This window comes from Acanthopagrus latus, chromosome 17, assembly GCF_904848185.1.
Source record: "Acanthopagrus latus isolate v.2019 chromosome 17, fAcaLat1.1, whole genome shotgun sequence".
Classification (NCBI taxonomy): Eukaryota; Metazoa; Chordata; class Actinopteri; order Spariformes; family Sparidae; genus Acanthopagrus; species Acanthopagrus latus.
Window position 1 is genome coordinate 16184400 of NC_051055.1, and position 14581 is coordinate 16198980.

The window sequence follows — 14581 nt, forward strand, 5'->3', positions numbered from 1 at the left end:
ATGAAACCATGACATTTACTAAGGTACTTATACTTTACTTTAAACTGATTACTTTATAGATATATATTTATAACTTTAAGCACTACATTTTAATTTTTAATTTACTATATTTATTTAAAAACTATAACTTGCATCTGGCGTTTTATTGTATTTTTAATGAAAATGTGAATTTCAACTTAATCATAAAATAGGCTGCATTTTCATGGACTAAAGTACTAGCATATCTTTAAAATAAGCTCCACCTTGTCGAACTACAACAGTAAACTCTTCACACATTAAGGTGTCCGCAATGATTAAATGAGAGCATATATACATGTTAAGTTGTTTAGTTTAAATACTTTAAGTGCTACTTATCTCACCAAACTGGACATAAAGAAGAGATTCCTGCTGGAAACACTAGAACATCTCTCAGTCCACTTTCGAGTTTTCATATGTAGTGTAAAGTTATAAATATACACATTATAATAGTCAATCAATGTTAGTATGAGAGCGCATACATTTCAGGCCCGCCCCCGCAGCTCATTGGCTGATCTGGGAGGCCGTGCTGAGAAGATCTGTTATTTGATTGGTGGGACGATCCGGCATTAATGTACGTGCGACGACGTCAGACGTAAGGTCAAGAGGAAAGAAGCATGGCCGCTGTGTTGAGAGGGTCTCGGTACCTAGTGGGAAGGTGTTGCAAGCATGCAGACTTTGCATTTGGTAAGCAGAACAAACTGAGCTTGTAGACGCATCGTGCACGTCGCTGCGCTTCGTTCAGAGGCTCAGGTTGTCACTTACGAGTTGTTTGTGGCCTGAAAACACTACTTTTGCTCGAAATGTTGGGAGAGAAGTTTGAGTTCAATTTTCGCTGGACCGAGTTGATCAGTTGCAGCTCACAGCTCACAGCTCACTGGTTCAGGAGCTTTTCTGTTGAAATGACGTCTTGTTTCCATGCAGGGTCGGTGGCCAGAGCTGTGTGCTAATAGCCAATGTGTTTCGACTGCTATGTATCAAAATGTAAAGGGTGGAAAATGTCCGCATATGCTCCTTTGTCCTCCTGTGTCCTGACGTTATATTTAAGGCACATTATGTAATGACAGTCACCGTGGCTCTTCGTCAAGTCAGACCCTTCATAGGGAGATGGAGGGGGCTCTAACAGGACAGCTTTGAGCTTCTTTTACTTTAGCATCATATTCGTTTAACAGAAAACATATTTATGTTTGGGTTTTTTTTTGTTTGTTTCCCTTTGATATTTACTATATGGGTAAAAAAATGGTAGTTGAACAACCTCACAGGAAATCTTTGTTAATAATGTGAAGATAAACCACAAGGGGTAAAAGTTACCTCTTTAACTTGTTGTTTTTAAATGTACAATGAAATAAGCATGTTTGCCTTTTGAAACAATGTCCAGTTATCAGATTCAGGAAATGGTAAAGTAAATATTGATTTGTAAGGTTGGATAAGGTGACTTTGGTTGTTGAAGGGCGATTGTGTTGGAATTACACATGATGAATGTTGGACCTGGCGCTCCATAGAATATGCTGATATCCAAATATAGGTGGATAGATGGACATTTTTCGCAGAATTACAGTGATCCTTTAGATGTGGTTATCATACATGACAAAAAATATGTATTGTAGGCAGGACATTTTATTTTCACTTCAAACTTAACTGAACTGAAACAGTAGACTTTAGCTGAAATCAGCCCAAGCATTGTTTTCTGCACTCTGTTCTTAAATCTTTCCATGTATGTTGACAACATATTCATTGATGGCAGTACATCTGTGATAGGCCAATATTGGCCAATAATATCGACTAATTAATGTATCAGTCGGGTTCTAAATTGAATTATTAGAAATTATTAGAAAAAGAAATACGCCAGTCCACCTTCTTCACTGTTCTGATTCAAATTCAATACTTGTATTTGGACATTTGCAGATACTGATCCTGAAGCTTTTTCTTTTCTTTAGTATCATAACTGCTTCTTCTTCTTGGTATTGCATCTAAGGTTACATGAGGTTGTAGTAAACCACATTGTGCTGATGGAATGTATTAAATGTCATTACATTCCAAAGCTATATTAGTTGAAATGTTGGATAAATAGACTTTACTTACAAATAGGAGTATATTGGCAAATTGTCATGGTAATCCCCTTTTAATCCTTTATCAACTACTAGTAAGTAGATTTCTAAACATGAGGTCAAAAGTAATAAGAGAATTTCAGAGAGTGCAATGAAAAATTGTCAATCAACCAATGACCTCAGTCTGATCTGATAAGTGAATTATGTCAGTATCAGCACTTTGTACAGATGTTGGATCGGATCAGTTCCAACTCTAAATAAAATGTCGAAATCTCAAGAAAACTCCTACAGTTCACCAGGGATTCAAAAAAAGGAGGTGCTTTTATTGTCTAAAAAGCATGCCTAAGGAGATTTTTAAGTCTACATGTATCCATATCCAAAGAGTTTAGATTTTTTTCATGTAAATCAAACATACCTAAGATATGACATAAAGACTCTTAAGGAAAAAGGGACATCTTGCCTAAGCAGACATAATTTTTGTTTTCGAATATGTTATAAAGATACTGTGTCTTAACATTGATACATTTGGCTGTTTTGTTGTAGTCTCCACAAGGTCTATGGCCTCGAAGACACCGGTGGGGTTTGTTGGTCTGGGCAATATGGGAAACCCAATGGCAAAGAACTTGCTGCAGCACGGATACCCAGTCATAGCTACAGATGTGTTCCCGGAGTCTTGCAAAGAAGTGCAAGAGCTGGGCGCTCAGGTGAGAATGTAGAATGTACAAAAAAGCTTTTTAATTATTTAAACAGTTTCCACCTGTTGGTTCTCGTTTTACCTCATGATCCTGTCTTTTTTCAGATTGTGGATAATCCTGCCGAGGTAGCAGACAAGGCCGACCGTATTATCACCATGCTCCCCTCTAGTCCCAATGTCATCGAAGTGTACACTGGACCCAACGGCATCCTCAAGTACGCTGTGGTTTTTCCTTCAATGCGTACATGATAACCTCGTGGATTTAGGACTGATTCTAAAGTGTCAACTTGTCTCAACAGAAAGGTGAAAAAAGGCTCCCTACTCATTGACTCCAGCACCATTGACCCCGCTGTCTCAAAAGAAATGGCCGCTGCTGCTGAGAAGATGGGGGCAGTTTTTATGGATGCACCTGTATCAGGAGGTACATTTTACATTTTTGATCAAGTATAGGTTACAGATTGCTCTCTAAAGTCAGTTTTTAACCTTCACCTAGTTATACCAAATGCAAGCCCTCTGATAAACTCTCACAGGTTGTATTTATGTATTCATGTATTTATAATATGTGGTCGTCAACCTCAGGATTTCGATAAACGGGCAACTAAATCAAAATTTTTTCTAGAAAATATATACCTAATCTATTCAAATCTTAATATACTTTGTTACTCTGACCAGTCATGCAAGCAAGGTAACTAACTGTTAATTGACTGATTATTTTCTTGATCAGTTGGTTATTGTATGTTTGCTAAATTCAACTCAAATTCCCCAAAAGTTAAGAAGCTGTCAAACACGAATGAATCAGAATGTGATCATTCACTAACCTGTTTTGACTTGCACTCAATTGTAAAGTGTGTATAAAGAAAATGTGTCAAATGTTTTTACCTCATCATGTGAGATAAGGACAGCAAAGGACCTGAAAAGTTGTTGAAAGCTCAAAAACACCTGTTTGGAACAGTCCACAGGTAAACGGGGTCATGGGTAACAGTTGATTGAATCATGACTGGGTATTCACAAGCAAGGATGGGATGCAGTTCATCATGTTTTGAAACGCATTGCTTAAAGTATATTGCTTGCTAAAACCATTGTTGGTTTATTTGCAAATGATTGCATTCTTTTATTACCAATGTTTTACACAGCATCTCAACTTTTTGGGAATCTGGGTTGAAACAAAAAAACATCACTAGTTGACATCTTGTTTTTATCACAGGCCGAAACTCTTTAGTTAAGATATTAAGTTAACAATAACTTTATTTATATAGCACCTTTTTTAAAAGTTTAATTTACTGAGCATTGCAAAGTGCTTGACAGAGGGGCATACAACATATAGAAGAAGACCAGTATTGTGGAGGACAGTTGTCTAAAACTGGAATGATACAACAAAGCTCAAATTGTCTAAATCAGGTGTTAAAAGCAGCTTCATACAAGTGTGTTTTAAGAAGTGACCTGGAATGAGGCACCGATTCAGCACGCTGATCTCTTCAGGCAGGACATTCCATGGTTTGGGGACTCTGACAGCAACTGCATAATCACATTTAGTTTTTTACCATAACTTTGCAACTGATAGCAGCGTTTTGATCAAATGAATAAAACAATCAGTAAGTTAACAAAAATAATAACAGATTTTTTTTCTGTAGTTTGATTAGTTAATGTTAAGTTGTAACTATGTTTCTGGAGTTTATTACAGTGAGATTAGCTCCTGCATGCAGGAGCTAATGGGGATCCTAATAACCTGAACCTAAACAGTATTGTAGAATACAGGGAAGGAACTCCGACTCTTGGGGCATCATGTTAACTAAATCACAAGCTGCTTTAATGTTGTCAACTTGCTGAACTTGAGACTTTTCAACACTTGTTTTAGGTGGCAAATCCAGTGTTGTCACTTAAGCCGCCTTTTGCTTCATTTACGGGTGATAAACAGCACCGACAGCATCCATCTAAGGAACAAGGGGAGAAGGAGGAGCAGCTTCTGCCTGCACAAATGTTCCCAACTTTAAAATGTGTGCTCTCTGACTTTCCTGGGGGTCCAGGCAGAAACACAGTTTGTTTGAACTTGGCCTCGTCAACGTCAGGACAGCCACTTTCTTTGAATTGATTTGGGTCCATTTTACAGCCTGGCCCCAAAGATTAGTAATGATTTATACGCTTCCGTCCTGTGGTAGTGCACATGGATTAAACTTGTCCTGCTTTCTGCCTTGAACTTGTGTATGTGTGTGTGTGGTGGTAGTTTTTTAACTAGTGCGAACTGAAGTGTGTGTCATACTTTGATACATCTCGTCAATCAGCTCCTAAATGAAACTTTTTGAACATCTCCAGTGGTCAGATGGAAATCAAATTACAGTGGCACGCAAGTGACTGTTTAATCCAGCGTGGTTAAAGTTTAAACTTAAAAGCACACATGGTGGTGGGGACATAATTGAGTCAGCATGTGTCTGATAGTTGTTTCTTTGTGGTTTAAAAAAAAAATGTTAAGGACCAGATGAAATAACTGCCATCTTTCATTTCTCCTTAAACTAGAATGGTTACTCTATCAGAGGCTGGCGTAGACGTCTGTAATAAATGAAATGGAGGCAGATGATTTTTGACAGGACTCACCACCCATTTTTCTAGTAGACCTTCGTGAAATAACAAAAGTATCTGCTTGTTAAGTTGTTTAGATGAGTTTTTTTTTCTTCTCCAAGATGCTTCAAAAAGAATCAGGGTTTTACTTGTAAACAATACTCGAGTTTTGAGTCTCCCTTCTCACTTTTAAAAGCGTCAAGAGTTTTTCACAGTTGAGAGGAATGCTTCCACAAACCTGCTCTAGTATTTTAACCAAAGGCCGTGTTTCAAAAGGGAGAAATACAGCTTTTGTTTTGTTTTGAACATCCGACTTCATGTTTTAAACAGGTCTATCCTGTCAGGGTACTTTGTCTTGCTTTTCAGTAAATTTAGAAATGAAATAGTAGATTCTTATTTCGAATTTCAATTACTTAAATCTTTTTTATTTTCATATTACTTAAACTATTCAACCTCAAATGTATTTTTGCCACCTCTGTAACAAGTCATTCACTATCAGCATTCAGTGTTGTTCATGATGACAACTTGACTGTTCTCAGAAGTCAAACAAATTGTATTTAGATGGCCCAATTTCACAATCACATTGCCTCAATTCAGTTTTTATTTCACAGCTTACTCATGAATTTTGAAACTATAACCCCCTTTTGCCATTTCTTGGCTTGTCTGTTAGCTCCCACCTGTCTTCAGCTGCACAGTCATTGTAGCTAGAACAAAGTGCTGCTGGCAGATTGCTCATGAGGAAGGAGGAAACGTATTACACCCATCTTGGCCTCTCTCCACTGGCTTCCTGTAAACTTTAGGATTAATTACAAGACTATGTTGGTTAATTTCTTGGCACCCATGTGACTTCCACCTGGTTATTGTGTAGCTGAGTTTTAACCCCATGTGAACCTGATCGCACCGTCAAATTTACATACAGGATGCAGAAGCAGCCGTTTTTAAATCTGGACAAAGGATGACTTCCACCAGAGTCCCTGAGCTTTGACTGGCTTGTCTATTTTCTTTCTTTCTTTCTTTCTTTCTTTCTTTCTTTCTTTCTTTCTTTCTTTCTTTTTATTTATTTATTTATTTATTTATTTATTTATAAAGAAATGTTTTCAAATACTTGCTTTTAATAACTTACTGTCTTTGACTGATCACTATTTATTATACATCATCTTTACTTCACTTTTTTGTACTAACTTTTTTCTTTTTCTTATTTTTTACATTGACTTTAACCTTGCATACAATACTATTGTCTTATTTTACTTACTTTACTTACCTGATTATGCTCAGGTAATATGCTGAAAATATGTTACGGTCATATTATTGTTCTATTTAAGTTTCTCTTGTTTTTTTTTGGTTTTTTTTCCGACAGTATAGAACAGAATTGTCAAAGACTTGAGTAACACGCAAAGACATTTCACTGTATTTAATTATCTCACTGGAAAAGTTCTGCTTGCGCGTCACCTCGATGTTCCCGGGACAGTTTTGTCAATCAGGATAATGAAGGGTAGTGAGACAGAATATATGGACCCATGTGGCTGTTATCAGGCCACAAAACACTCGGCATCTTTGGAAAGTTTGATGGACCTATTTTAATGCGGTTTCTGGAGCTCTAAAAGGATACGATCTCAACTACAAACTTCAGTGTTTAAAGCGATGACGTTTTTCTACATGGAAAAAATCCACAAGTGTTTCCACGCTTTGTCAGCGTCGTATCATTAAGGATGGTAGCTGCTACTTTCAGACAACAGCTGTGATTAACAGTCATTACTTGTAGCTAAGAATGAGCTTGTTTTATCACTTGCCTTCATTTTGCCTTTTGTTCACTCATCTTCAGTTGATGAAACTTTTGTAAAATCGTTATATACCAACCATCTGTGCTTGCTAGCATGCCGTTCAGTGTTTCTAAGCACGACTTCTCATTCCAAGGTGTTGGTGCTGCCAGTTCGGCTAAACTGACTTTTATGGTTGGAGGGGCAGAGGAGGAATTTACTGCAGCCAAAGAACTTCTCAGCTGCATGGGGGCCAATGTGGTGTACTGTGGTCAGGTTGGAACTGGACAGGTATGACACATGTTTGACATATTTTTCTGAAACGTTCATGATGCCTTTGTCATTCTGAAAAATTACATTTTTTTTTGGAGATAACATTTTAAGTAATAAAATGAGTATTTAAAATGGTGTGAATGCTAATATCTTGTTGCAGGCAGCCAAAATCTGTAACAACATGCTTCTAGCTATTGGAATGATCGGGACTTCAGAGACAATGAACTTGGGAATTAGGTGAAAACTCAAATAAGAGCATATGCAGTCTTTTCTAAATTATAGGAAAAAATAATAGTTTGTTATTAACATGGAATTCGTCTTCGGTCGTCAGACTCGGTCTTGATCCCAAACTGTTGGCCAAGATCCTGAACATGAGTTCAGGTCGATGCTGGTCCAGTGACACCTACAACCCTGTGCCTGGAGTCATGGAGGGAGTCCCCTCTGGGAACAACTACCAGGGAGGCTTCGGCACCCAGCTGATGGCAAAGGTTAGTTTGATGACCTCAATCAGGTTTTAGTATTACTGTTCTGCCCTTGTCATCACAAATATAAAAAAAAATGAAGCACAGGTCATGGCTGTCAGAATCAGGTTTCCTGTTATTGGTGTGGAGAATGTGTTCCTATCAGCCCAAAAGTTTTAGAAACAAAAGGATACAAAAATGTTCTCATGTTAACTTTTCTTATTCATATGAAGCTGCAAAGATTCATTTAGAGAAAATTGATTGCCAACAATTTTGATAATTAACTGTTTCAGTCATTTTTGAAACAAGAATGTCAAACATTTGCTGCTTTCCTTTGTTATTTACTAGCGTGAATGAAGATTTTGTTTGTGTGTGTTTTGAACTGTTGGATTAGACAAAAGAATCATTTTAAATGCATCGTTTTGGTTTCTGGCAAATATTTTTTTAAACATTTTTCTTGACTAAACAACTAACTGGGGAAATAATCTACAGATGAATCCATATGAAAACATTCACATAATGTATGTACGTCTTGGATGTATGATAATTTAGTCAGAGACTCATTTCTGAGTCATATGTTGTGCATGTGACACAAACTTAAGTGACTGTGCTGGGAAAAAATAAGAATTTCTGACTTCAGTCGCACCACTTAAATCGATGCTGTGAGCTGTAGTTTGCATCCCTCTTAAAAGGGAATCAAACCCATATTATTACAACATAAAGAAAAATTCTCTGTGGTGTGTGGACTGGTGGTTTCGGTTTAAGAGTTCAATTTTCAGCTCTGGTGGTTTTTCCAGCGTAACGCTTGCTTTTCTTTTTTCAGGACCTGGGCCTCGCACAGAACACAGCCACCAACACAAAGACTCCTGTCCCTCTCGGCTCCTTAGCCCATCAGATATATCGTATGATGTGCGCTCGTGGTTACGCCACGAAAGATTTCTCCTCAGTGTTCCAGTTCCTGCGTGAGGAGGAGGGCCAGCAGTAATGTCAGCCCCCACCCCGTCCACAGCCTTGCCAGTTCCTGGCCCTGCACAGGACTAACATAGAGTAGTTGGGGGGGCATCTCGCCCTGAGGACTGTTTTTTTGTTTTTTCAAAGGTGTGAAAGACATGAAGCCAACCGAGCTCTGCGTGAAAGATCATGTACGCACTTCTCTCCTATTGGAAATCATGTTATCTGTGTGATGTAGCCTTTCTAAAATGCAACACTCCTTTTTAGTTTTTAGAAGTAAGTGAACTGTCAGATAAAGAGATATCAGCAGACTGTCTCTCAGTGGCAGCTCTGTAGATTTTTACACTTCAAAGTGGAAGATGTTCTGAGGCATCTGTGGTGTTGAGAAGACAACTCACAAACTCTGTCAAGACTGAACGGCTACAAACACCTTTCAGTCTCCACATATTTATGTAATATTTGTTTGTGATCATTTCTCTATGTTGCTGTTTTTTCTGTTCATGGGGGGGGGGGGGGGGGGGGTATTTCAGTTGATAATGGAAATGTTACTATGGGATAGAAGTGTCATTTCATATCCTGTTAGGAAATAAAAACAAATTGTGATGACAGTTCATGTGACAATTAATTTACCACCTTTTCCTTTAAACGGGCATAATTTGTAATTCTGGATTTCGATTTCAACTTGCGCAGTATGAACAGATGTATCTATTTTTCAACAAAACAACTAGAAACACATTTATGCAGCTGATTTCTTTTCAGTTATGCCGTAAATCCGGTTTCTTGTTGGAAATGCTGTCGTAGACTCAGAGGGAGAAGCTTTGCGTGGACACACCTTTTAATAACCACCAGTGCGCAAACAAACAAACATCAGAGCCGGAGGAAGGAGGACGCTAATTCTTCCTATGAAAAGGGCGATTTAAATCCCAAATGGCACGGTACAATAATGGCTCCCAAATGTTCTAGTTTGCATCCTGCATCTCCGTAGTCACGATAAAAATGCTGGCCAGACTTCAGCCTTTGAGGAGCTCGGCTGCGGAGCAGATGAAGGAGAGGGCCAACACTGCACAAACCAAAAAAAAAAAAAAGACACGTCAGCTTTTTTTCCACTTAAACTAAACGACCCAGCTAATCTCGCTCCGATGCTAGAAATTCCTCATTTAATGACGATTTAATTTTGAAATTTTAAGTTTTAATCGCGTCCCTCGTTGCCCAAACTGCAACACTGAAACAAAGCTGACTGTCGCGTCGGTAATTTGGGGATGTGGCCCTCTTGAGGTCAGAGAGGGAGGGCGGCATGTTTCTGATCTGGTTTGCCAAGAGCCACTGAGGGGCCAAGGTGCCACAGGTCATGCGATCACAAGACAAACCCATAAAAAGTCCATTAAGCACTGTAGGCTGAGAGCTGTGTTGTCATCTGCTTGATAGGTGCTGCAAACAGAGCAGCACTTTGGTCTCGGGCCTCCAGCACACTGGTGACGGGCAGAGAGGGAGCCTGGCTGCGCGTCACCCTCCTCTCCAACACTTTCTAATAACATTTGCTGTTGATGTTGCACATTTCTCTCTATTTTTTTCTTTCTTTTTTTTTTTCATATAACAAATTGCAACAAAGGGAGAAGATGCATGTTCAAGGTTGCCTGTGAATGAGCTGACCGGCTGTCTTCATCGCTGCGTTCATGTCCCAAATTATTATTATTATCCACCTTGTTTCCATCACGCAACAAGCCGGTGTTGTCTTAGACATTTTGCCTTTGAAGCGATGGCAAAAAATAAAAAATAAAAAAAATCATAAAGGTCTATTGTCAATTTTATGTGATTGTGACTCCTTGTCCAATGTCCAAAGTTTACACTCTGTGATGTTATAAGAAAAAGAAACGAAACTAAATCCTGCTTATGTGAGAACTGTAAAGTTAGCAGAGGTGGCAAAAGTCACACATTATTTAGTCAAGTAGAAGTACTTGATTTTTACTTGTGTAAAAAAAGATCGCTGGTAGAGGTACTGATTCAACTTCGTTACTGGAATAAAATTAGAACATTTACAAAATAAATAAATAAATATGAGCTCTGAAATGTCCTCAACGTATGAAAGTAAACGTGAACCTCACATCATATTAATTCAAAGACGCCTGAACTTAAACGTGCAATCAGTGGGATTTTTCCAAGCTGTTCGTAAACGCACCACAAAGTCAGTTGATGGTTGCGTCTCATTCTCGGGACGTCAAATAGCGACTTTTTGTGTCGGTAAAGCGAGCACAACCACAACAAAACCAAGAAAATAAGAAAGAAAAAAGAAAAGCGAGCTGCAGGTTGTGTGCACGAGTTACAAACATGTTAGTAAAACACGTGCTGCAAACATATGAGACCAAACCAATCAGAGATATTGCAAAGTATTGTCAAAATTTTAATAACAATAATAATAACCAGTCAGAGTCTGTTCAGGTATCATATTATTCATTTTTATTCAGACTTTTTTTTTATTTTTTTTTTAGTATTGTATATTTCAAAAATCCTACATATCTGAGTATCGTTGGCCTGTTTGTAGTTTAATTTGACGTCAGCATTCTGGTAATCAATTACACGTGACTAATAATTAAAACACTGAACACACAAGTACCTTCATTTTTAAATATCTGCACGTGTGTGTGTGTGTGTGTGTGTGTGTCTGTGTGTGTGTGTGTGTGTGTGTGTGTGTGTGTGTGTGTGTGTGTGTGTGTCGAAATGAAACGATGAAATGAAACTCTTCCTCACCAGCAGCAGCAGCAGCTCGCGGCCTGTCTGCTGCTCAGACTCGGATCATCTTCTCTCTGTCCAACAGGCTGAACAGCTCAGTTCACATTCTGTATACCAGCTGCTGATGCGTGAACAGCGTGGTGGCTCGGGTGCTTCCCGTTCTGCACGTCGCGTTCGTTTTAACGCGAAATTAAAGGACGAATCGTGTCACTTTTCCCTCCAAAACAGAGTCAGTGTGAAGAAAAGACCCGATTAGTTAAGCAGGCGGTCTGTGAACGTGACAATGCAATAAAACAAAACTTAAAAAAAAAAAAAAAGAAAAAAAAAAAGAAAGAGAGAGAGACCTGAACTTTTTCACCGACATAAAACATTATGCCTTTTCTCCTGAAACCACTGCTCGCTCCTGCCTACCCAGCTATGAACCCGGGCCATAAAGATTTACAGCCTCAAAAGGTGGGAAAACTCTATTAAAAATAATAATAAAAAAAAGAGGTGCTCAAATTTAGGTGGGGAGACATTTCTCCGCGTCTGTGGTCTCAGCGTAGAAATATTCAACAAAACCGAATCTGGGAGGAACAGTGTGCGTCCACATTCATCTCATTTAGGGAGCCACGGTGCAGCCACACAGCTGAATGGCCCTCTGTTATATGTATATAAATACTTGTATTGGCAACACTGAACCGTAAACAACCTTTTTGGTTTTTTTTTTTATTCTTGCGCTGCAGCCTCGTTTTCGTGAACGATTTGTGTACATATCGTGCGTGTGCCCAGATGTGCGAGCGCTGCAGCTCTGCGCAGGGAAACAAAGAGGCCACCTATGGAGGCCGGGATCAGAAATTTTGAAGACGAGTTTATTTTTCCTCTGAGTCGCTTTTCACTCCAGTACAAGTCTAAAATAATTCATGTGCGGCTCTGATTTTGAACATTTGTCGCCGATAGATTATTTTCTGGTCAGGGAAGACTGAGAGCCTCTACTTCTTGTTTTTAATTCTAAGAGTTGAAGTAAGTGCTCTGTAAAAAAAAACAAAAAACGAGCCCAGTCTCTCGGTGCCTCTTTCGGCATTCAGCGGTGTTTTCTCTTCGGGCTTCCTGGCTTGAAGTGCCTTTTTGGCCAGACTGCAACTTTCAACTTGACCTTGGCCTCCAGCCGCGTCCAGCCCCGTTGGAGAAAGAGTGCAGCCAAATGTGGCATGCTTTTTGGTATTTTTGTGGACACTGAAATTGTGTCTGGATTTGCACGTTGTAGCGCGAAAATGTGAGGATGATTGAATGTTATTGTTGCTACAGTCCCAGTTTTAAATGTTTCCATAAGACACCCGGTCTGTTTTTTTTTTTGTTGTTTTTTTTTAAATCATCTGGCTGTGACCGTTTTGGTCAAAATCCTTATTCTGAGCCAGTCAGTCAGTCTGATTGTTCAGTAAAATTATTGTACATTTATTGAAATGTTTGCACTGACTGAAATCTTTAGATATAAAGCCAAAGAAATCATTTAAATCCACATATCTGAAAATAGTTTTCCTCCCGTTTACACAAGGGGCTTGGTGCACCCAAAATGGCACGCGTAATTACGCGTCAAAAACAGCATAAATCATAGTTTTCTCATGTCATGTGTTACACAATTTATCATATAAGCGTTTTGTGATGGCACAAAACTACAGACGAGACTGCCTCACGCAAAGTTCCTCTCAGGTCGCGACTCAAATTCACTTTGGTTTGGAGAAAAATGAAACAAAATCCCCCCCGACGCTCCTTTAAATATCTGAAACATGGATCTCCTGATGCGCGGCAGCTCGTCGCAGATATACAGCCCGATCTGCATTATCTGATGTCTAGACGTTTATCATCTCCTTTGCATATCACGTGCTTGGCCCCGGCCAATAACCTCGCGATCTTTATGTACTCAGGCGTGTTGGTATCGTTACTCTGCCCTGAGTCCCTGTCTCTGCTCAGTCGAGGGGATTTTGAAAAAGAGTTGGTCGTCTCGATGTAGGGCATGCTATGACCGCTTCATTACTCCTCCACTCGCACTGGGTTGACCCGGTGATGTTCCTCTACGACAACGGCTTGGACGAGAGAAGCAAGAGCATGGAAGGATTTACTGGAGGCAATTTCGCTGCGAACCAGTGCAGGAATTTGTTAGCGCATCCAACCTCGCTGGCTCCCAGCACCACCTACACCGCGAGTGAGGTGCCAGTCTCTGGCATGGGGGAGCCTGGCAAACAGTGCAGCCCCTGCTCTGCCACCCAAAGCTCTCCCAATGCGTCTTTGCCCTATGGATATTTTGGCAGCAGTTATTACCCGTGCAGGATGTCGCACGGCAGCGTCAAGGCGTGCGCGCAGCCCTCCGGTTATGGCGATAAGTACATGGACTCGCCGGTGTCTGGCGAGGAGTTCTCGACCAGGGCGAAGGAGTTTGCGTTTTACCAGGGCTACTCCTCGGGTCCGTACCAGCCCAGCTACCTGGACGTCCCCGTGGTCCCTGCGCTCAGCGCGCCGTCTGAGCCAAGGCACGAGTCCCTGCTGCCCATGGAGCCCTACCAGCCGTGGGCCATCACCAACGGGTGGAGCGGTCAAGTTTACTGCACCAAAGAGCAGCCACAGTCCAATCCTCTGTGGAAGTCCTCGTTACAAGGTACTTTTATTATTATTATTATTACTACTGTTTTATTATCACAGAAACGAGCTGTTAAAGGCTGTGAAATATGTGCATGTAAAGCAAATTTGTAACCCCGCCTGGAAGAAGAACAGTTAAAGAGAACTAGAGCGTTATATGTTCCTGAAACAAATAGTAATAATAATAATGATGATGATTTTCTGTGTGATGTCCAGCAGATTAAGATGTGATGTTTCTCCCTCTCCGCAGACACCATATCTGGTGGGGACAGCTCCATCCGCCGTGGGAGGAAGAAGCGTGTGCCTTACACCAAGGTGCAGCTCAAGGAACTGGAGAGGGAGTACGCCGCCAATAAATTCATCACCAAGGACAAAAGGAGGAGGATATCCGCGCAGACGAACCTGACAGAGAGACAAGTGACAATCTGGTTTCAGAACAGACGCGTGAAGGAGAAGAAGGTGGTGAACAAATTCAAGAGCTCCAGTTAG

The 14581-nt window shown here is 40.0% G+C and overlaps 2 protein-coding genes across 2 annotated transcripts; both read left to right on the forward strand.

The window, feature by feature from the left end:
• The first annotated feature begins 553 nt into the window (after positions 1–553).
• Positions 554–9837, forward strand: hibadhb (3-hydroxyisobutyrate dehydrogenase b). Its single transcript, XM_037075812.1, has 8 exons — positions 554–702; positions 2607–2767; positions 2863–2972; positions 3057–3178; positions 7225–7358; positions 7501–7577; positions 7672–7828; positions 8625–9837. Exons 1-8 carry the CDS (start codon positions 633–635, stop codon positions 8784–8786), a joined length of 993 nt encoding a protein of 330 aa, XP_036931707.1. The 5' UTR covers positions 554–632; the 3' UTR covers positions 8787–9837.
• Positions 9838–13477: 3640 nt separating this feature from the next.
• hoxa13b (homeobox A13b) lies at positions 13478–14581 on the forward strand. Its single transcript, XM_037074728.1, has 2 exons — positions 13478–14111; positions 14343–14581. The coding sequence occupies exons 1-2, from the start codon at positions 13478–13480 to the stop codon at positions 14579–14581; spliced, it is 873 nt and encodes a 290-aa protein (XP_036930623.1).

Excerpts from the sequence above, each read along its gene's own strand:
- hibadhb (XM_037075812.1), top strand. The coding sequence starts at position 633 with ATGGCCGCTGTGTTGAGAGGGTCTCGGTACCTAGTGGGAAGGTGTTGC. Across the intron at positions 3,179-7,224 it reads GGATGCACCTGTATCAGGAG|GTGTTGGTGCTGCCAGTTCG; the intron begins GTACATTTTACA and ends TCTCATTCCAAG. Across the intron at positions 7,578-7,671 it reads ACAATGAACTTGGGAATTAG|ACTCGGTCTTGATCCCAAAC; the intron begins GTGAAAACTCAA and ends TTCGGTCGTCAG.
- hoxa13b (XM_037074728.1), top strand. The coding sequence starts at position 13,478 with ATGACCGCTTCATTACTCCTCCACTCGCACTGGGTTGACCCGGTGATG. Across the intron at positions 14,112-14,342 it reads GTGGAAGTCCTCGTTACAAG|ACACCATATCTGGTGGGGAC; the intron begins GTACTTTTATTA and ends CCCTCTCCGCAG.